Genomic DNA, 24,889 nt, shown 5'->3' with positions numbered 1-24,889 from the left:
TGGAAAATCATAAATGAAGCCATAGTAAGTCAGGGACCATTTATATATGATTTTTATTTAAGTTTTTTAAATTAGAAATTCTAAAATATAACCAATACTTGTAAAATACATCTATATCATTTGCCACTAATACATGAGGATTATGGGAAGATAAATGAGGAAATTTATGAGAATTATGAGAAAAAATGTGGTTGTTTCCATCGTTCTGTCTCGCTGATCACTAACTTTGAGAATTAATCAAATCTTCAAAAAGTATAATTATACTTCAAAATATAATTGGGAGCTGTGATTCTAGGCATTTGGGAGACAGAAAGAGATAAGATGGAGATGGAGGAGAAAAAGAGAGGAAGAGAATATCTCCCCAGAAAAATCAGTGCCCAGATTTCATTAGTCTACATGAAATTTCTGATGGTAGATAATTACAGACCTCCCTGGTCATTCACAAGGCACAAAAATATTTATTACCACCTTAATGTTCAGTAAAGACAGACAGTGTCCTATAGTTCTTCTGTTTAGTAAACATTGTTTCTCCTATGCAATTTGGATAATAGACATATAATGGATTTTAAGAGAATATAAAGAGCACATCTTTAATATTTCAATGTATGCTTCATGAAGAACTACTCTCTTTACTTAATACATATCCCTATAACTCTCTGCCGAGACAAGAGTTTACACTGTCCAGGTTGATCCTTTCAAGTCTTTGTTGCAGATTGTAAAAGTCGGAGGACTTGATTTCTCTTTCTTGTATTTTTGTAGTGGATGCCACCATGCCTTTATTACTGTCATTTACACCTCCTATATGACACCTCCTAACAGAAATGTAACCTAACCTAACCTGTTATTTACTATTTATAACATCTTTTATAAATATCTGAATTCTGCTATCATTGAAGAATTTTTAAGCATTTTTCTTTAAGTTTATCTAAATCGTCATAAAAAATTCAAACCACTAGACTAATATAGACTCATATTATGAGCATGTTTAGCATTTTCACATTTTCATAAACATCTACATCCACTCAAAGCTTCCAAAACAGTATTTTCCTTTGAGTTTAACAATATCATAGAGAACTTGATACTAAAAGTGATTCATGCACTTGAAAGTAGCATACTAATTTGATTGATGCAAATTTCAATTAGAGGAAAAATAGTTCAGTTAAACATACATTTCTACCACCAGTACAACTTCAGTTGGAACATAAGCATTTGGGATTTTGTAAATTGATGACACAGTTGTAAAAGGAAACTAATGAAAATAGGTTTTTAATTTTTCCCACCAACTATGTATGCAAATAAAATGCATATTACCATGGCTTCTCCATTTTAAATTGTGTCAACAAAATACAGTTTTCAGCAAAATAAAACCTCAGGTAAAATATAAACATCATGCATGTATTTTTAAGTACAACTTGGAAATGCAATGTAATTCTTACTGTGAACAGGCTTAGTATACTTCATTACCACTTTTTAAGGAAGGATTTTAATGACCTCTTAATGCACATAGGTCCAAATCCTATGGACCGAAAAGCATTGTATGATCTTGTCCCAAACTGAGAGATATTATTTAAAATTTGTGAATTTCATTTAACTCATCCCCACCTTTATAAGATATTAACATCATTTTTTTGAAAATTCCAGTGTAGTTAACACACAGTGTTACATTAGTTTCAGATGTGCAATAGAGTGATTCAACAATTCTGTACATTACTCAGTGTTCATCATAAGTGTCCTTTTAATCCCCATCACCTATTTCACGCATCCTCCCCGACCACCTCCTTTTTGGTAACCATCAGTTTGTTTTCTATAGTTAAGTGTCTCTTTTTTTGGTTTATCTCTTTTTGTCTTTGTTCATTTCTTTCATTTCTTAAATTCCACATATGAGTGAAATCATATGGTATTCGTCTTTCTCTGAGTGACATGTTTCACTTAACATTATACTTTCTAAATCCATTCATATTGTTGCAAATGGCAAGATTTCATCTTTTTTATGTTTTATGGCTGAGTAGTAATATTCATATATACATATATATACATATACATACATATATATATATATATATATATATATATATATATTATAATCTGGGATTCTGGGATTGTGTTTATTTCTAATAAATTTTAACTTGATAAATGAGCAATGTCTTGCAATATGAGTAGTATGTGACATTGAGCGTCACATGATCACAACTGAGCCAATGGTTCTTTCTCTCTCTTGCTGCAGGATTGTGGGGATCATCTCCCATGCTCAGAAGCTCAGTCTCAGGCTGTGGTGTTTGGCAGAAATAGAACATAGGAAGGTGCCCAGAATTGACACTAGTGGATTTTTTGTCACTTCAAAGCACCTATGGATAGTCCTTTGCTTTTCCATATAAAAGAAAGCTTAGGAATGCTTTGCTTCATTCTAGGTCAGGCTGCCTGCAGATATAGACCCTTTCCTCTGCTACTGTATTGTCAGTTACATTAAATACAGTGTATGACAAGAGTTTATTAATACTGTACTGTAGTCAGCATCGGTGCAAATGTATACAATGGCCCCCATTAAGAAAAAGGATGAAAAGAAAGGCGATAAGAAGAAGATGATTATGTGGAAGTTAAGAAGGAAATCATCGAGAGGTACTAACAAAGTATGGGAGTGGCCGAAATTGCAAGATTTGATAAGAAGTCTACATCTGCACCTCATCTGCAGAGGAGAAGGAGAAAAAGGCTGAGGAATTCCTTATTTCAAATGAGGTTAGGGAGATGTGTAAAATATGGAAAAGAGTGCAAACTTTTGTATAAATGCACCACCCGAATAAGGCTGTAGCAGTGCAAGTGATGAATGTGTTTAGTGACAACACAATGTCCCATTTCCACAAAATCCTCAAAAGGAGGCAAAAGCAAGTGTCATTGGATAGGTTCTTTGTTAAAGTTGCATGAATAGAAAAAAGATTCCATTGAGCCAATAGATAGCACTGATTCCTGTAGTGTTTTGTATTCTTTGTGTACCTATTGGTAGTGAAATTACTAGATCATGGTAATTGTATTTTTAATTTTAGAGGAATATCTAAATTGTTTTCTACAGTGGCTGCACCAGTTTGCATTTTCACCAACAGTGCACAAGGATTCCTTTTTCTCCACATCCTTGCCAACCTTGTTTCTTGTGGGGTTTTTTGTTTGTTTGTTTGTTTTTGTTCTGTTTTGTTTTTTTTTACTCATTCTGAGAGGTGTGGAGTGTTTTCTCATTATGGTTTTGATTTACATTTCCCTCATGATTAGTGATATTGAGCATCTTTTCATGTGTCTCTTGGCCATCTGTATGTCTTCTTTGGAGAAACATCTGTTTATGTCTTTGGTCCATGTTTTAATTGGATTATTTGTTTTGGTTGTTGAGTTGTATAAGTTCTTTATATATTTTGGATACTAACCTTTTATCAGATATGTCATTAGCAAATATCTCCTCCTATTCTGTAGGTTGTCTTTTAGTTTTGTTAATTGTTTCCTTTGCTGTGCAGAAGTTTTTTATTTTGAGGTAGTCCTAATAGTTTATATTTGCTTTTGTTTCCCTTGCCTCAGAAGACATATCTAGAAAAATGTTGCTACAGTTGATGTCAGAGAAATTACTGCCTGCACTTTCTCATAGGATTTTTATGGTTTCAAGTCTCACATTTAGGTCTTCAGTACATTTTGTGTGTATTTTTCTGTATGGTATAAGAAAGTGGTCCAGCCTCATTCTTTTGCATGTAGCTGTCCAGTTTTCCCAACATCATTTGTCAAAGAGACTGTCTTTTAACATTGGATATTCTTTCCTTATTTGTCAAAAATTATTTGACCATATAATTTTGGGTTTATTTCTGGGTTTTCTATTCTGTTTCCTGGATCTATGTGTTTATTTTAGTGCCAGGACCATACTGTTTTGCTTACTTTAGTTTTGTAGTATATCTTGAAATCTGGAATTGTGATACCTCCAGTTTTATTCTTTTTCAAGATTTCTTGGGCTATTTGTTTTTTTTTTCTGGTTCCATACAAATTTTTGTATTATTTGTTGTAGTTCTGTGAAAAATGCCATTGGTATTTGGATATGGACCACATTAAATGTGTAGATTGCTTTGGGTAGTACAGACATTTTAGCAATATTTGTTCTCCCAGCCCAAGAGCATGTGATATCTTTCATTTGTATGTGTTTCAACTTCAATTTCTTTCATCAATGTTTTATAGTTTTCAGAATACATCTCTTTCCTTGATTAAGTTTATTTGTAGGAATTTTATAATTTCTGCTGTCCTTGTAAATGAGATTGTTTTCTTAATTTCCTCTCCCTTCCAGGTAATCGGAATGCCTTTCACTTCTTTTAAAGTCACACCTTATTTTGTCAGAGCTTCCCAAGATAATCTCTCTTTTCATTTACTCAAAGTCATCTGATCAGGTGACTTTAATTATTTCCACAAATCCTTTCTGCAGTATAATGTAATATAATCATGGGAGTGATATTTTATTACATTCTCAAATCTCACCCATACTCAAAAGGAGAGGATTCTACAGGTCATGTACCCTGGGGGTGGGGATTATGGAGGGCATATTAGAATTCCTCCTGCTATTGTGATTCTTTAACATGAGAAATTGACCACATTTACCACTTATTGTACTGCATTGATTTACTTGCTTATATGAGCCTTCATTGTTTATAACCCCAACTTCTACCTCATTGTTCATCACCTAGTAGGGGTTCATTAAGTATTTATATAGTGAATTAATAATATACAAATCATAGTATTCACGGTGCAGTATTCAAGGTACAGTGAACATAGTATTCAAGGTACAGTGAACCCCTGAGTATTCTGTAAAAGAGAATATCATGAGTGATTTCTCAAATATGAGTATAAATTACTGTTCAGCAATCTAATGGATTATATGTATGCAACTATTTATGAAAGAGACAAGCTAAATTAACTTCTCATGAGCAAAGCAAAACACCTATTCTTACAATTAAATATTTAGAAGTAGGTAATTAGAAAGAAGTGTATGCATGAGAACTTTTTGTTAAGGATAATTCATTGTTTTATGTGTTTCTGGTGAATGTTGTTCAATGTCATTTCTCTTATTTTGCAAAGAAAATACTTTCATTATGATAAAATAGTATCTAGGAATGCACCATTTGCAATATACTTCAATTTCTTAATGTTTTAAGGAGAAGGAACAGGTCTTGTTCCTATTTGAATTCTCCACACTATACGATAGCTCTTGAAAAAATAAAACCACTTAATAGATGTTTTAATTTAAGGAACTACTTATTTTTATGCTCTTTGGAAGTAGTTTTTATTTTTACTTCTTTCACTGTATTTGGAACTTGAAGCATTGTGTGTTCAACTTAGTACAGTTTCCTTTGCTCTTATTTTATGGGCACTAACTATATTAAGTCTTTCATTATTATACATTGCTGATATCTTCAGCAGTTGCTAGGGTTGTCTTACCTTTTTTCTTGTTATCAAGAAAAAAGTTGGGAGAACCATAGGCATCCTGAGGTTTTAGAATTTCTCCAACTACCACTGTAGTTCAAAAACTTTGAAAGCTTTCATTCTTATCCCAGTTCATTTTATCATCCCTTCATCCCTATAGTTGTGAAGTTACTAAGAAAATCTGAGCAGTTAAAGGACTTATGGTTGCTGGATATGTTCTTCTCTCAGGTATTCAGCAAGGCACTTTTAGAAGCCTTAGAAGTATACATATATCCTACATGTTTGGTGAATGAATGCTATTATTTAAAAACTTGCCAAATAGTTAATATACAAATATTTTTACTATGTCTGGAAAACTGACACCTGAATAATGATTTTGCTTTGTTGAACAACTTAGTGCTGTTTATGCTTCACTTTTTGAATTACCTTGGGTCAGCCATCTTACTTATATCTCCAAATACTTCTGTATATTTTACCCAATGACAATTGCTTTATGTAGATACACTCTCTGAGTAAAATTTAAAACTTAGTTTCAGGGCTGAGGTGTTACTCAAGATTAAAGCCTTATCAAAATGTTCTTTTTTCATTGTTTACTTATTTTGAGTATAGCAACAAATCTATCAAGAAAAGCTTATAGTGATAGCAACCTCCAGGGTACAAAAAACAAAACAAAACAAACCACAGGGAGCATCAAATCATCAATAATGTACTTTTTTAATTGCAATGTCTTCAGAGAACATTGTTGAACAAGAGGTATGAAGTATGAAGAAACAAAATGGGGTTTTAAAAAATGCTGTCACTTAACATTGCTGCCTGCTGGTACTTTGTTAGATGAAGCATAGAAATCATAAATAACATTTCTTTCTTAAATTGTAATGTAGAGAGAGAGAGAGAATCACAATGATAATATCGAAGAGAATTATGAATCTTTGCCTAGAGACTAAGTTGAATGCATTTATGCAGACAAATGCCAAGCAACTGACAGCAGTCAGGGGGATTTGTTCATTAAGTAAACACTGACACTCTGATTCTTTCCTTTCAGGTTCTTCTTGTGATTTGGAGCCTTGTGAGGCTAGTAATCCTTGTGAGAATGGAGCTGCGTGTGGAGAGACAATGAATCTGGAAATGTCTCCTCTTGGGTACCAGTGTCCATGTGGGAAAGGCTTTGCAGGTCCACACTGTGAGATCAATGTCAATGAGTGCAGTTCCAGCCCTTGCCTGCACGGTTATTGCTATGACAGTGAGTTCACTCAGCCGCAGCAATTCCTGTAGAGTAGTCCAACTTAGAATCTGACATAGTAATGAAATAACTCAGTATGCAACCTTGATTATTTACTGACTTTATCCTGCCCTGAATATCAAAGCCAACCCCATTATTTTCACAAAACACCCCCACATCTGATGAATCATTTATATTTTTATAAGTCATAATGGTAGCAAATGAGAAAATGTAATGAGATGTGGCTTCTATGTTCTAATGTTAGAATTAGCCTTTCTTTCCTTTATTTTTAATGGTAGGTTTTTAAGAGTGTTTGTTTGTAGGTAGGGGAAGCACTATTTTCAGTGACTTAAAACAAATCATTATTTTATCCCATCTGTTACACACACACACATACACACACACACACATTTCCTCCCACCAGAATATGTATTCCTTTAAATTTACAGAGGAAAAAGAAGATGATAGGAAGAACAGGAAAAATCAGAGGTATGAAGGGGAGAAAGAAAAACAAATATTGGGTATTATAACATGGATTTTGGGGCACCTGGGGTGGCTCAGTCAGTTAAGCAGCTGTTGATTTCAGCTCAGGTCATGATCCCAGTGTTTGTGAGTTTGAACCCCGAATCGGGCTCTGTGCTGACAGCAGTGAACCTAATTTGGGTCCTCTGTCTTCCTCTTTCTGTACGCCCCCTCCCTTTCTCTCAAAAATAAATAAAAATAACATTTTTCAAAACATAGATTTAGCCATGGAAGAACCTGCCTAAGATGGATAATTTTTATGGAGACACAGGCAAAATGGCACAAAATAGCTCTGTGAAATGGATGTGGCTAAGGGGCATTAAGAGGAAAGAAAGAGCTAGAAGGATGTTGACAAAAAGCTGTCCATCTTCTTTTGTTTTATTTTACCTCTTTAAAATATATTTTTATGTGATCCCTCAGTAAATGGATAATGTAATCAAGGAAAAAACACATTTTAATAGAAAGTCATTTTATTTTGAAATGGTATAATTAACTGAATTATGAATTAATTTTCTTTAAAGCAATGCTTTGCAAATGTATGACATGAAGGAATATAACTCACTTTTTTTCAAATTAAGTGAGGCAGCCCAAGTTTAAAACAACAGGTAGTAGTGGGGCCCTTGCAAACTGGAATATCTATGTAGATATTAATGTAGAATTAACTCTTCTAACACGTATGGAAGCTAAGCAAGATACATTTTGGGGCTGTGGGCCACCTATTTGCTACTCCTGATTTGAACCGACGTTACCATCATTTTTCTCTTTTCTTTTTTTTTCTTCTTTCAGATTTTGTCACTTTAAAAATTGTATTTTTAAGAATACAAAAAATACAGGGGCACCTGGGTTGCTCAGTCGGTTGGGCGTCCGACTTCGGCTCAGGTCATGATCTCACAGCTTGTGAGTTCGAGCCCCGCGTGGGGCTCTGTGTTGACAGCTCAGAGCCTGGAGCCTGCTTCCGATTCTGTGTCTCCCTCTCTCTCTGCCCCTCCCCCACTCACACTCTGTCTTTCTGTCTCTCTCTCTCTCAAAAATAAATACACATTAAAATTTTTTTTCAAGAATATAAAAAATTGTATTTTCAAATTACCTTGAAATAAATCACTATTATCATATTTCTGACCTCAGGCCCATAGGTATTTGGGGATGCTGGGAATGACTTTTCAATTTCTGATGTTCACTACAAAATAAGGAAGGGGCAGGATGGTATGCCTCAGAGAGTGGTTAGCAACATTTTTAGATCTAGGTAGCCCTAGGATAACGGTTATATATGGTTATATATGGGGCAGTTCTGATATATTCCGAGTGACCTATATTTATAATATTCATATGATTTTTGTAAGTTGTGGTGAGCATCAGCTATTGTATGGAAGTGTTGAATCACACTGTTGTGCACCTGCAACTAATATCACACTGTATGTTAACTATATGGAATTTAAAAACTTAAAAAAATAATAATAATAAAAAATAAAAAAGGTCTAAAATATTTTAAATCATAATTCCTTATACAATAACAAAATATACTTTCAAATATGCTACTTATAATACAGTGCTACCTATTAAAATTTTGGAGGTCATATATAACATATTATGGAAAATGTAAACTTTGGATACCTGATATATTAATCTGTTTCATAATAGAATGATCCATAGTATAATTTGAGATTTAACTACCAGAGAACCAAAACATTTATTAAAAATTAGATCATACATGTTAATAGCTATCAGCTTAATTCTAAGACATTATATTCTTAATATTTTCTCAAAAATAAAATAATTTGGTAAGCCAAAATTCCTGATTCAGTATTTATTATATGACTGTATATGAGAAATAATTATTAAAATGTAAATATGCAATTTTAACTTTCAAACGTGTTTATTCACCATATTGGCAATACATTATTAAAATATCTCTATATTTCCACCATGAAGTTTTGTCATATCGAAGCTTTGATTCAGTACAACTAATATATGATGTTTGGTGTATATTTAAATATTTTTAAGTACAAAAATACATCCAGAATCATACAGGGCTTATCTGATGAAAATTTCAATTCAAATCAAGAGTGTGGAATAGTTATAAAGAAGAACTAATAAAAACAGTGACTGTATTTTCTGGTAAAAACAATAACACCAAACCAGGTAATATTCTTAAAAAGTATTTCCTAATAAAATGTTGATAAGTTACCACATAGCCCATAGTTAACAAATTAGATGTGGGGGAAAAAAACATTTTTTGTTTCTTTGGTTTAAATTTTAAACAATTATGTATGTACGTTTGTTTATTTATTTCCCCTGTAGTATCCAATTGAATTCCCTAAGCTCTCATGTGCTTCTTTTCTTAGCTTCTTAGCCCAGAATAGTCAACATTCAGAAAGCGTATTTCTTGATAATAAAAGCAAACTTTATTTCCTAACACTAATCTCTTTCAGACAGATTTGCTAATTTAAATGTCTCTATTGTTGTTGTTTTTCTTTTAAAATAATTCATCAATCTGCATAGAGAATATTTCTATCTACACAGAAAGTTAGTTTGACTCTGGTTTTTTGTCACTTGCCAATTTGCATCAGTATCCAGACTTGAATTTATAATCATTAACACTTTTAAATACCATTATGATTGATGATACTTTATAATGTCTTAATTACATATAACATTTAATTTTAATTTGTTAACATATATAATGCCATCTATAATATATAAGGAAGCATAACTGATCTCATCTTTCTCATTGATTTATTTACAACTCTACTTGTATATTTATTAATTATTTTGATTCAGTGAGATGTTAAAAATTAGAATGCTATGTTACATGAAAAAAGTAAAATAAAATCCTCTCCAGAGGGCTGCCATTCTTGTGTCTCCCTTGTCTCTTCTTGACAGCTGTGGACTGATTTTCTTTAAAGGCCCAGGTACAAGTGCTGTACAAAAGCATGGCTGCAGAAGTCTAGAAACCAGCTAACTACCACACAATGTCTTGAAAATGCTGTTGCCACCCAGGACCTCAACACTTAATGAAAGCAATAGCAGATACATGCACAGAGGCAGAGTGGCAGTGTAGATTACACACTAAGTCTCAGGAATAATGAAGAACCCAGGGACTGACTAAAAGCAGCCATAAATCCTTGCCTGCTCTATCTGCAATTCATACTGTCACCACTTCCTTGAGATGCTTCCGAGACCGTCCTTTTTCTATCATTAATGATAAAATAGAGGACGGATTCTGATTATTACTTTTAAAAGATCATGATGAAATGTGAAAGCTCTTTTTAACTAAGGCTTAAGTGGTTGAATATCAACTTTCAGACATACCCACTTTAATGTAACTTGTCACACACAAACACACACACACACACACACACACACACACACACAAACTTTAACGATCAGTTAACTTCTTGTGTATTAAACCTAAAACAGTCCAGGAAAAGTTAATTGATGCAAAAGTAGTCTATTTATCATAGGTATTGTTTACTGATGAGACAGAGAGACAGAGAGAAGGGAGAAGAAGAAGAAGAAGAAGAAGAAGAAGAAGAAGAAGAAGACGACAACGACGATGACGACGAAAGCGGAGGAGGAGAAGGAGAAGGGGAGAAGGAGGAGGAGGAGGAGGAGGAAGAGGAGGAGGAGAAGGAAGAAAGAAGAAGGAAATTGGATATTTTCATTGTTGCTTTGCGAACTTATCAAATGTTTATTGTGATGGTTCTAATTTCAAATTAAAGTTTTAAGCTAAATAGAACTGAGCAAAATAGTTATTTAGAAAATATTGTAGAAAGCTGTGAATTCACATTTTCTTTGGTTAAAAGTGAAATGTATTTAGTTTAATACAACATTCTTTAGAATGGTTAGCATTACCCATACCATTATTAAAGACATATTATTTTCTCTTCTCTCTTGTTCTCAGTGGTTAATGGCTTCTCCTGCTTATGCAAACCGGGTTTTGCTGGCCTGAGATGTGAACAGGACATTGATGACTGCATCTTGAATGCCTGTGAGCACAATTCTACCTGCAAAGATCTGCATCTCGTTAGTATCCATGAATATTATTAATGTACCTTAATGTGGGCAGCATAAATTAACCCATACAAATATATTTAGCATTTGTCTATATGTCATGTTGAGATATACATATATATGTATACATATATATGCTGATTAAGATTAGAAAAAAGAAATTCAAGCAATATTATTTTAACTTAATAGTAATAAAAAGGTGTTCTATTCACTCCTATGTATAGTTGATGTAAATATTATAAAGCAACAGTTTCATTCTTTGGATTTACAATTCTTAGTAATACTGAATTTCTGTTAAATTTCAGAATTATTCTAAAAATGATGTTAGTCTTATATGTACCTACTTTTATATAATTCAAGGTATTTTATATATTTCATTGACATTTATAATCTTAAATTTGATATTGCTTTCTATCTTGTGTTGTATACTTCCATCAACTCCTTCATTCATCTGTGTTGGTGCTGTCCCTTCAGTACATATCCATTTGTCATCACCTTTGTCATAAGCATGTGCCATTCTGCCTTAAACGGACTGTGACACAGTTGGCAAATCAATGGGATCCCTTCAGGCTTCTCATTTATCAGAAAGCCTGACATAAAAAATATCTACTCAAGGTGGCTTCACTGACTGGCTTCAGAAAATAAATGACATACAACACAGGTTAATGCTTCAATACTAGTACAGGCTTATAGTTTATCCTTTAGCAACAAAGCCGATTTTCACAAAGGACTACCATAGTTGAAGTTAGAAGAAAATGCTTTGAAAGACAGACTCATTTTCATTGATGTATTTTGACTATCAGTGTACTGACATTGTTTGTTTTTACAATGAAAAGATAATTTGTGGCAAGTGGTTTCTTTCCCATAAGGAAGGCAGGCATCCAAATGGAGAATTATAATTAATGTTTAGATGGCCATGACCAGAAACGGATGGTGTATCAGATACCTAGATACCATTTAAGTATATATTAAGTATATGGCCCTGTTGCTTTGTCTTTGTTCCTATCAGATGCTTTGTCTTAGTCATAGTAATTCCATCCCACTTTGGGGGAATCCTGAAACAGTGGGCCCTGTGACTCTATGCTGGTCTCTAAGATAAGAGTGGCATTCTGTCTGAGAAAAGGCTTCCTTACCTGTGTATAGGATGTTAAGTAAGAGGTAGGTGTGACCTCTTCTAGCCCTCTAACATCTAGATTTTTTTAAATGTTTATTTATATATTTATTTTGAGAAAGAAAGTATGTGCGAACAGGGGAGGGGCAGAGAGAAAGGGAGAGAGAGAATCCCAAGCAGGTCAATGTTCAGCTCAGAGCCCCACGTGGGTCTCGATATCACGACCATGAGATCATGACCTGAGCTGAAATCAAGATTTGGATGCTTAACCAACTGAGCCACCCAGGCACCCCATAACATCTAGATTTTATACTTGTAATTACTGTTGCCCTTTTGAGAGCCCATGGAAGAGAATAGGGTGCTCCCAAATGATGAGTGACCATGAAGGTGGCAGAGCTGAAAGACATAAGAAACCTGGTGCTTGATCAGTTGTTGAACTCCTGACTGAAATCCCTTGGATTTAATAATGTGAGATCACTTATGGATTATTTTTTAATATGGCTTGAGTCAGAGTTTGTTTGTTTGTTTGTTTGTTTGTTTGTTTGTTTTTACTTGCAGGTAAGTCATTTAATTTCCATAGCAGTTAAACTTTATTTTAGGCTAGGATTTAAGCAATAACTTCAGCAATAATAGAAGTTTATTCTAGTAGAAAGAACTTCATACCCATAACTATGAGACTCCAGTTCTAGACCTGACTTTGCCACAGCTTATCTGTCTGATACTAAGCCAATCATTTGACAGAGGGACTGCAGCTTTAGAAACTATCATATCAAAGAATAGAACTTCCAAGTACAGTATTTCTCTCATTCATTTTATAAATTGCCAGTTAGTAGCTATTCAAACTAACTCTAGATTTGTATTAGTTTAAAGTCTTAATACCTACTTCCAGAAATTGTTATAATCAGAATAAAGAAAAATAAGAATTTTTAAAAAGTGGGACTCACAGAAACAGTGAGTAGAATGGTTAACAGCAGCTGGCGGTTGGGGGAAAAAGGGAGACACTGGTCAAAGGGCATAAGCCATCAGTTTTAAAAAGATCTGATATACAGCATGATAACTATAGTTAATACTGTATGGCGTACTTGATCTGCTAAGAGAGTATATATAAAGCGTACTCACCAACACCACCACGCGCGCGCACACACACACACACACACACACACACACACAAGGTGACTATGTGGCATGAAGGATGTGTTAATTAACCTTACTGTAGTAAGCATTTCACAATGTGTACATATATTATGTCATTAGGTGTCAAGGACACTGTTCTCAGGCAGAATATTCCAATGCTCAGAGGTTATCTTCCAGGACCCAGTTAAAAGGTCAGTCTTTCCTTTGAGTTCAAGTCTGCCAAGTTAACTATTACACCAATATTATATTAAATATTGGATTTTTGTGTAGGATAAATACTATATAATTAAAAAGTAATACATTATATATTATAATAATAAATAGGAAAAAAAGCAGAAAGAGCTAAAAACTCATAATTTTTAAATAAAGCCTGGCTAAAAAAATATGATAATAATTGAAATAAACCAAGGTCCAGGGGCACCCCAACTCAATTTCAGCTCAGGTTATGATCTCATAGTTGTGGGATGGAATCCCCTGTATGGGGCTTGGTGCTAGGCGTGGAGCCTGCTTGGGCTTCTCTCTCTTCCTCTTCCTGTGTCCCTCCCCTGCTCAGGCTCTTCTTGTTCTCTCTCTCTCTTTCTCAATCAATCAAAAAAAAAAAAAAAAAGAAGAAGAAGAAAAAAAAGTCCAATTTGAGATTCATATTTGCTATCTTTCACCAACATATTGGAAAAAGACAAACCATGAAATGCTGAAGGCTTTGGAGTGTAAAAGAAAAAGCCATGGAGGGTGATGTTTCTGTAAAATATTTAATAATTATGATAAACAGAAAGATGACTTTATTCAACCTATAAGGCACTTACATTTGGCTGTAAGAGTCATCAGCCTGTTTTTGTTTGTTTGTTTTTGTTTTGTTTTGTTTTTTTATGAGCAGACCTTTCCAAACCCACCCAGGCAATGCCACTGACATTAGGCTTGCTTCTTCTTTGAATTTGGTATGGGTGCAGCTTTAAATTAGCATTTTTACATTTGGAGCATTTCTTTACGATTATATGTAGCATCATGACTATGAGTTTAGATAAAAAGCAGAAAATCAGAAGACTTTGAAACCAGGATGAGAAGTATTTTGTAACAATGAGCCAGTTTTCTTCTTTCCCTTCTTTATGGTTCAGTAAACCTAAAAAATCAATGAGAGAAAAAAGAAAACACTTGAATGCTCAACACATAATAAGACACAAATGTTAAGAATGGGTAGAATAGGATTTATTTTCTCACGTAACTTTCTTAGTTATATTTGAGAATAAGTTTTTCTTTGTGGTTATTTAAATATGTATGATCAAATTATTCAAGTATTTTCCCCTCTCATTTTACTTTCATTTTCCTCTGTATCTTAACATGAATAATGAATGCTTAATTTTGATTACAGTGAAGAAGCAAAACTAGTGCAGTAGAACAAACCTGGAAAGGACAAAGTTTTTATTCATATGCAACTATGTTAAAATTTACACATACTATATATGCTAGTATACTACAGATATATATTTTCTGCCAAACACTCCAGTGCAAAATCCAAACTGAATTTATGTGTTTTCTAGTGAAAAATAAAACTGCCTTTACCTTCACCACCATATGTTTGAAAAATCCACATTTGTAATTTGAAATTGCCTATCTCCTCCCTTTGAGATTGGAGAGTAAACACAGGGGATCATGAGGGAGTAACTTCTGCCCCTTAGTTCATCTTGGCTGCTACTGACATGCCCATTTTGTCATCCCCATGCTCCTTTCAAATATGAGTTAATCTGCCAAATGATTCCAATCCTTTCATACCAGATTTGGCTCCCAGGACCTTCTCTGCATCCCTCAAGGGCATGGTGCTTAGCTAATTAGTAGTCAGGTCCCAGTTGTCCCTTAAACATATCCAATGGGAACCAGTAAAACCTCTGATTCTGCTCTCTCTCTAGGATTACAAACCCTCCATCAGTGTGGAATCCGTCCAACTGTTCTCTGGCCAAATACAAAACCCTTTATTTCTTTCATGCCCTCCCTCTCCATAAAGATTTGCTTAATCTCACTTAATGGAGAGTAACAGAGACTCTGACTTAGTGTCAGAGCTTGGGAGCTCTAGAATTTTTCAAACACACCAAACTGCCTAATACTTCTTGATGGAGAATAAAAAATCATTTTTGTGGCCAAAGAAGAAAGTGACAATTTTATTCTCAATAACTTCTGTTATAAAGGAAGATGAAAACATTTATCAGTTCTCAAATGTTTTAGCTCTTATGTTTAATCTCTACTATGGCTGTGTTGTATATTAGTATTGCTTTTAAGTTGTGGGTCCTGTAGAATGTTATCTGAAATAGTAAACCTCCACAAAACAGAATTTTTATTATTCATTTTTCAAAAGTGATTAGGTTAAATATCTTGTAAGTTTTGAGTAACAAAAGGCTAGAGAGAAGATTTGGAGATTGACAATGATATGGATTTGTTCTATGATTTTCTACAAGTCACAACTTATTGGAACCATAAAATGAACTGACAGAACAGTCACTGTCCACTATATTTGGCACTATTTTATTAATTTAAGAACAATGTAGTTTTCCATTTTATTTACATGCCAGAATATACATAACAAGTACTTACTATTAGACTTTTTAGTTTGATTATCAGTTTCTTCAATAAAATCAAAGAGTTGTACACAATTGCTCTTAACCAGGGGGTTGCCTTTGAAAATACATATGCTTAAAATTCTGATTTAGTAGATGGATCCATCTGGTACCTGGATATCTTATAATTCTTTGTGATTCTGATGTGTACTTATATTTGAGAATCACTGGACTGGGTATCTAGATGGCATTTTCTAGCTCAAAACGTCTGTGATATCACAAGTGGAGCACAGAAGGTTTTTGTTTCATTTGTACTGACACTCACAATTTAGCCCCTTAAAAAAGAAATAAACAATGGTTTGAAAAATCGAGAGATTTATCCTCTGAGTTTTTAGCAGCATATTTCATTGTATCTTTTATTTTGGATTCTTCCATCTGTTTTAGTGCTTTTGTTTTTAAGACAAAAAGAATAAATATAATTTTTTCATTCCAATCATTTTGTGAGGGAGATAATAGTATATTGCTTTCTCTTCTTTTGTAATAACTTAGTGAAGTGACACTTTGTGTATTGACATTTGCTAATCAGAAAACCTATGCATGAAATTATAGTTTTTCATAGAGGGTGGGTATAATGGTTCAAATTGTATTTAAAGTATTAAAAATAATCAATGACTGATTAATTACAGTGATATCACAAAGGTTTATTTAAGTGTTTTGATCCACTTGATTAGTTGCAACATCTTCAGTAGTAAATATTCAGCCACAAGTTTAATCTAAATCTTGAGACATTAGCTAACAACCAAACACATTGATAAAAGAGGCATTGAAATGATGTAACACAAAATGAAGTCCTTTTGCCATGTCCATTCTAAATAACCTATTTTTGTTTATGTATAATCTGCTTATTTTTTATTACCCAAACCTCTACCTTTCATTATACAAATCCTTACTTTAAGAGTTTATTGAGAATAATTTAACATAACATTTATTATGATGGCTGTCAGCTTTCTATTGTTTCTATAATAGAGTAGATAACAAAATTGTTCTTCTTGTATAATCCAAGACTAATATAAAAATTTAGTTCACTTATTTGATGGCTTGTACAATTCTTTCAATATAGTCTCCTCAATAGTAAATTTTTATCACAGTGAATATGCCTGTCTGAAGTACCCCATTTCTTCCCCTCTAATCTGTTTTGAATCTGTCATGGCCTTGAAATAGATAATCAAGTCTGTTAGGATTATATGCAAAGTAAAAGTAAACAGAACCTGAGAAAATATTTGTTGATCCACCTGAGTAAAGAGATACATGAGATTTAATAACTTTGGACTTGTAAAATCTATTTTGGAAGCTCAGACATATTTTCCCTTCTTCCTTATTCCTTATTCCAAGACTCATTATAGAGAAGTGAGATTTACAGATGGTTGAATTTTGAGGTTTAAGAAATCTATCAAGCAGAACTGCATTTCATAAATATTGTGTGAGAACATAACTGATCAGAGAAATTTTCCATTTTCAGACTCTCTAATAAAAAATGGACAGTTTCCAGAAATAGTCCAGGTAAAAAAAATGATTTAGAACTGATCAAATAATATTTGCATTGCCAATATTACCCAAAATGCATCAATAAGTGGGTTTATTTTGAAAGAATTATGAGACAGAGTAAGCTTCAACTTATTTCAATATGAACATTGTATTATACTTTTATATTATTGCTTGTTATCTTTACATAACTATAACTAAGACTCAACTATAGGCTTCACACTTTATATTGAGAATTTAGTAGATAGTTATAGTCCACAATAATTTCCTTTTTTCCCAAAAATCATCCTTTGCTATTTGGATGTATGCCATTTTTAATTAGTTAAATCTATATAAGACTATTTTTAAAACTATTTTGTTGTGTTTATATATTTTTTCTAAGAAGATAGTAAGAGAAACCCACACATACATACACACATGTGAACAAGTTGACTCAACCATTTATTATTAACTGGCAAGAACAATGGTCAGAGGATAGTAAGTCTTTTGTCCCCATCAGTAAAGAACTCCATTAGGTGCTAACCATGTCAGCATAACTCCCCATTCATCTGTGTGGAGTTCATTAATGGTAGAAATTCCAAGAAATTTTGAATTGGAAATTGGATGTATATTTGTGGAAGCAAGCATATGTGCAAATGTGTATGCATACATGTGTGCACATACACAGAAACGAGAATATATTGTGCTTTTGGCCTGCCCTCCTAGTTTAAACAGATTTCAAGAGCTTTCTGGAATCGAGCTCTGGAGCCCAGGTCAATTAATATTTGAACTTATCTTGGTTATAATATGTACATATTAATTACAGCTTGCAGATAAGTAGCCTCTTTCTGTAATTGATGAAAAACTTTGGTTTGAAATAATAGAGAGTGGCCTGTGGCATCATCTTGATTATAGTAGGGTTAAATTTTGCAGCATGCCCTTTAAAACCAAAAGGCTGCATGTACAAAAGAGGATGGGATTTTGAGATTGATAGCTTTGCCTTCACTAGATGTGTTGCCTTGAACAAGTCACTTAACCTTTGTAAGCCTCAGTCAGTTCATTTAAATAATGGACATATTAATAGCAACTTTGTTATGGAGCTACTAATAGCAGAGTTGTTATGGAGATTAAATGAGGTACTGTCACATATAAAGCACTTTACAAATGTGTACCATGTTTCATGATGATGATGATGATGATGGTAATGATTTAACTGTTGAGAGAGAGACAGAGAGGTGGGGAAGGAGGAGGAGGAAAGAAGTGAGAGAAATGAAGGGAGGGAAGGCAGAAGAAAGAAAGAGGAGAAAGAAAATAAAGGATAATGAATAAATGAATGAATGATTTGAATGGTGAGGTCTTTATATCTCCTTAACAATTTTTAGATTTTCTCATAGAGTGTGAAACCCATGGAATTTGTACCCATGCCAAGGTCCCAGAGACTTGGTAGCTGCTGATAGTTTTTGTTTTCATGATCTCAGGCTATTGGGACTCTTGAGCCATCCTTTAGGGCTTGCTGTGAGATCGCTACATTTCTGGTGAAACACTCCGCATCTGATAGGCACAAAGCAAAACACCTTGTCCTGATCCCTCTCTCTTCAGACATCAGGCCTTTAATCTAGTTAGTGTCACTTACATCTTAGTCCCACAGCCTTCCAGGTCAGTTCCCTTGATTTAAGGTACTAGCCTTTGCTGCCCTCTCAGAGTAAGAAAATCTCCCTTCATCAAACTGCTGTGCTTAAAAGAGCGAAACCAAAAAAAAAAAACAAACAAACAAAAAAAAAACAAACTATCCTCTCTACTTAAAAATAATTGAAACAAAAACTCAAAAGAGACCAATGTGATTGACGTGAATATAAATGTGAATGATTATATGAACATATAGGCATAGATATTGGTCTGGAGTGTTATTACTGATCCTGTTACTTTTTTAAATATACAGTCAAGGAATAATGGCTTATCAGAAAACATAGATACCACTTTTTTCTTCTGTAGTGTGGTTTGCCTTTCCAGGACTTGAACATATATTTTACGAAGAAAAACATAATGCTCATAGAAGTGAAGTAGTTTTCTCATGGTCACACAGTAATGCATAGCAGTTAGGGCAGGTCTGCAGATCACATGCTTCTCTCAAGATTTTCTTCGTGTCCTATACCATGCTGGACCTCTGAAAGTAACAGAGTTTGAGTGCAGTTGTCCATATGACTCACGCAACTAGGGAAGATGAGAATCCCAAAAGCAAGTCAGTATTTCAGAGACTCCTCAATAGACTCCAGCAGTCTCCTGTGCTGTTGCTAAAAATACATGCTTATTTTGGACTCACCTCCTGGGGATTCTGATTTAGCAAATTGGAAGTAAGGTCTGAGTTTTTAAAATACTCTGCAGAAGATTCACATGCAAAGCCATAATGCATAAATATTGGGCTATCCATGTCCTTTGAACTGCATGGAAAAGGGTATAGCCATGGCAATAGTTTATGTTTGTAAGCCTCTTTTTGGAGAACAGAGCACCCAGCTAATGCTAATCTGTACCAGAAGCCTAAAATGGGGAATGTCCTGAGAGGTTTTCAGAGGACAGGTCGATTCAGGAAATGGTACTATCAACAAGTAATAGGATGCAGCCATTGAGATTAAATTTTAAGTGTCAGCTTCTCATCTGCAGACTAACTGGGTCTGAGGAGGATTTAGAGCTAGAATTCTAAAAAGTGAATTTATGATTAAGATAGAGTTAGTATGCTAAACATTTCTTTCTCAAATGGGAACTTTTTATGGAAAAAGTGCTATCTTCCGCTAGTTCTGATGCTCTATTTTAGAAGCCCTAGTCATCAAGGAAATGGCTATTAAAGGACATTGGTGTGGAAGGAGCAGACAAACCCATTAAGGGACATTGGTGAGGATTTATTTGAAAGGCTATTGAACAGAATGGGGTCTTAGGGATTTTTTTTTCCAGAATATACAGTTTTTACTATACATAATGCTTGTTGGGTACTTGGCATTTGAAAGTGTGATGCCAACCAATTGCTACCCAGTGAGATTTTCCTCCAAGATTTGGGTGGGAGCTTAAGATAGGAATTTCATCCAAGATACACCATATCTTTAATGTTACAAGCAGCCTGGCATAGGCTGAGAATGGCTATTCACTGGGTCTTGCTTAAGCTTGGCAAATAACCAGAGCTGTAGAGGGAATATTGGTTAGGAAAGATGGAGTTAGTTCATTAGTAGAAATGCAGTAAGAGAAACTTACAATCTAGGTACAATTGCACTGGAACTAAGAGAGGCAATGAAACACAGGAATGCAAGTCTCTAGGCTTATAAACAGGTTGCTAGAGTATAACTTACTTATGAACTAGAAATATAGTACTGGAAAATAATTTGCAATCTTAAAAAACTAAGCAGCTTTGCTCTGTGGTAGGATACTCAGCCTGGCAAACTCATTCAATGAGAAGCTAATGACTACAGTAACTGAAACAAGCTATAGCTTGAAGAGCTGGGGACTCAGACTACCTGAGAAGTTGGATCAGTTTATCCAACTGCTTAGTACTGATTGTGTGATAGGAAATGACTTTTATTGTTCCCTCTGTAATTGTGGTTCAGTGCATTTTAGAACTTGGTGTGATATTTATTTTTGGTCAGTGAGAGATTGGCAGAATCAGAAACAGGTTATGGAGCATAAAAAGCACTCCTGGAGTGGGATGGGAAATTAAGGAGGACTCTAGCAATAGGCACTAAGAGAAAACTGAGAGTTGGTGGAAGTGTCATGAGGATATAGGAGTCTGAGAGGAAATATGCAGAAATATATTGCAGATTAACGATTGCTGTCCCACGCACTCAGAGCAGGTATTTATTGCCTTGCAACAGATTTTAGAAGTCCAATTTCCATCCTTCAGATATTAGGAGTATGTCAGGTAAATGACCTCAATTCAGAAATTACCCAAGGTGAAGGCATAAAATTTATTTATGCAAATTAAAGCTTAAATACTAAAACTATTTAGTGAAGATAAGTGTCCTCAATAAATAATTTTAATTTTAAAGAATGACAGTTTTCAGAATTTGACATTTGAGATATCTTATTTTTTTTAATGTTTATTTATTTATTTTTTTAATGTTTATTTTTGAGAGAGAGACAGAGCATGAGCGGGGGAGGGCAGAGAGGGAGACACAGATTCCAAAGCAGGCTCCAGGTTCTGAGCTGTCAGCATAGAGCCTGATGTGGGGCTCGGAACCCATGAACTGCGAGATCAGACCTGAGCCAGTCAGACACTTCACTGACTGAGCCACCTAGGTGCCCCTTTAATGTTTATTTTTGGGAGAGAGAGTGAGAGAGAGCTTGCGAGAGAGAGCACCCAAGTGGGGCAGGGGCAGAGAGTGAGGGAGACAGAGTACCCGAAGCAGGCTCCACACTGATAGCAGAGAACCTGATGCAGGGCTCAAATTCACGAACCATGAGATCACAACCCAAGTCAAAGTTGGACACTTAATCGACTGAGCCACCAAGGTGCCCCTGAGATATCTCATTAAATAAATGTATGTAAGAATGAACCAGTCTTTATACTAGGAAAAGGTTCTTTTTAGATATTGTGGTTTAATCCAGTTATAAGTATATTTTAATAAGCTAAAAATTTACCCCAAATTTCTATTTTAATTAAAACAACAAAAAAATCATAAAAGTAAGCCCCCCCACCTTCTTTTACATTATTAAAAAGTGTTATACTGATAATCAAACATCAAAAAAAATTCAAAGCTTTTGAAACCTTTTTCTAAGAATATGAGCCACTTCTCATTTTTCCCAAATGGTACCAATTACTGCACTTAAGCCATCAGGAAGTTTGCTCTTGTGTTCTAGTAGAAAAGGGGAGCAGAACAATCTTCTCCTAAAATTTGTCAATCCAACTAGTTTTATCAATGGATTTCTGTCATTTGTCCACCCAGGTTTTTCTTTGATCTTGTGTGTTGGATTGGAATAAATATATCCACAATACAATCAAACTTTGCTCTGATTTTTTAATATGTTTTGGTATTTTGAGACAAACTAGGCATACTTTAAATTATAAGAATTTTAACTAAACCCAAAGCAAAATTTAAAATTGATACTACACAATTCCAAAGGAATGCAATGTGCAAAACTTTTTCAATTTATTACATATTGTCCAAGTGTAATTTGGCTCTGATGGTTTCTAAGTGGAGACCATTGAATGAATAAATATCCCAACTCGTGAAAATTTAGATTTAAAACCAAACAATAGCTAATGTCATTATGATTTATCTTGTATGTCTGTAAAACATTGAAGGAATCACCATCAAGTATTAGTAAATTAAAAAAAATATGTGTATATGTACACACATATATGTATCCTTACAACACACATTTTAAAAGATCTTCCTGTAGTTCAAGGCAGAGTCAGGTTAAGATTTTTTAATAAATTACATTTATTTTATATTGCATTTCCGTTATCCTTTCTGTGAATGATTAATATATGTATATATAATAAATTGATGTGATTCAGAAAATATTATGCATTGTATAAAAATGTATACTCTTTTCCTATATGATATGGAGAGTTTTAGAAGAAAAGTAGGTGAAGCATAAAGAATGGAATGAGATTATCTTACTTTGCCTAGAACCACTTATAAACTTTTTCTTGTTTATAGAGAAACATTATAAAGATATAAAGATACTGTTTTAATCAAGTTATTAACTTATAATAGAAATTCAAATATACCTTAATTCCATTGTGGGTGGCAAGACTCTTTACTTGCCTAAATCTTGAAAAATATAATAGATTACAAAAAACTATATGATATGTAGAGAATCTCTCATGAAATAATGACAGATCAAAACTTTGCCTTAGTAAAAATGGAGGCGATATGAATATGAAGAGCTGTGACATAAAACAGGCTAGTTTCTGGAAAGTGTAATAAATAGGAAAAACTGAAAATAAGCTGCTGGATATTTGGGGCAGGACAAGAATATGTCCAGCGATTTAGGACAAACTTCCACACTTAGTTTTTATCTAAATTCTCTCAACCTACTTTAAAAAATACTTGTTCTACACCTGGTCTGAAATATACATTTAGTCTAAGATTGCCAGATCCAGCAAATAAAGATACATATGTTTGAATATTGCATGGGACATACTTACACAAAAAGAACAATGAATTTTTATCTGAAATTCAAATCGATTGGGTGCCCCATAATTTATCTAACACTGCTAATACAATCGGATCTTATTTTGACGTAATTTATGTATCAGTCATCATATATGCCTACTGTGAAGTTCCTGTCCTTACAAAAAAAAGGAGTTTATTTTTTTTTATCTTGCTTAGATAAGGAGAGTGATTCAATTTAGGTAGAGAAGATAAAATTCTTCTAGAACCACTTAGATTGTGGAGGGGAGTAGAGCATAACAAAGGACAAGAAGGCAGTAAGTATCTCTCCCATCCTGTGTACTAGCAATTTAATCAAACAAATTCAACCAGTCCCTGAGGTGTTTAATGATAGGCTTAATTAGTGAGATCCCAAAATAATTTGTTACTTCTTATTGTTCACACAATTAACAGACAGATCAAAGAGGACAAATTCTGGCCCTAAGCAAAGTCATAACATTCATATAGGTTAAGATCTTTTCATAGGTTTTTGGTGATTTTTTGACAACAGTTGTCTTTAGTGGCCATTGGCTTTTGTTCTCAGATGACCTTTGATTGCATCAGTTCAGTTGCCACCTATTGAACTAATTTATATAAGGCCTTTCCTACATCTGCTTATCCATAAAACGAGATTATTCTTGCACCTATATGTAAAAGACTACACCATGAAATTAATGAATGTGATGGCAAGAGAGGACCCATATATATTCAGTTTCTGATCTTCAGCAAGAATTATAGATCCCATGAATTTTTAAAACAATTTATTATTGCTTTGTTAAAGGCCAAAACCTAAAATTTCCAGAAGCTAGGAAAGAAACGTTTATTTCTGCTAGAAGAAACTGGTTTTGGTGTAATAGGAGTAGTGAGGAGGATGAATGAGAATAAAACCTGGATTGCATCAGAAATCCACCAGGAAAATAGACCTTGGGCTGTACTGTAAGCTACAGAGGTAGTATGGATTTCTTTCCTGTATCAAACATCTTATAAATCCACTGTAAATAAGTTTATGAGTGAATATTCTTTTCTAAGTTAAAATCATGTCTTCTCTGATTACCTATAGCTAGCTAATTATTTTTTGTTTTCAAATAATTCCATTGTCTTGCTTTTCTTGTATACCAAGATTGATTACTACACAAAGTACTAAGCTATTTTTGTTTAATTCTGTGAATACCTCTTTAAAAACATTTATTAATTAATTGCAAAATTACTGCATGTTCTTTTGTAGACAGTTTAGAAAGGGAGGGGAAAAGACAAC

The 24,889-nt window shown here is 33.9% G+C and overlaps 1 protein-coding gene across 1 annotated transcript in view; it reads left to right on the top strand.

Annotated features, from left to right (window-relative positions):
- EYS (eyes shut homolog) overlaps positions 1–24,889 on the top strand; it is a 1,624,793-nt gene that overhangs the window by 413,279 nt on the left and 1,186,625 nt on the right. The window contains 1 exon segment of the mRNA XM_049653864.1: positions 11,076–11,197. Coding sequence (XP_049509821.1) covers positions 11,076–11,197 — 122 coding nt within the window.

Source organism: Panthera uncia (genome assembly GCF_023721935.1).
Source record: "Panthera uncia isolate 11264 chromosome B2 unlocalized genomic scaffold, Puncia_PCG_1.0 HiC_scaffold_24, whole genome shotgun sequence".
In the NCBI taxonomy this organism is placed as follows: domain Eukaryota; kingdom Metazoa; phylum Chordata; class Mammalia; order Carnivora; family Felidae; genus Panthera; species Panthera uncia.
Note: the sequence above shows the minus strand (reverse complement) of the source record. Positions and strands in the feature narration are given on the sequence as shown.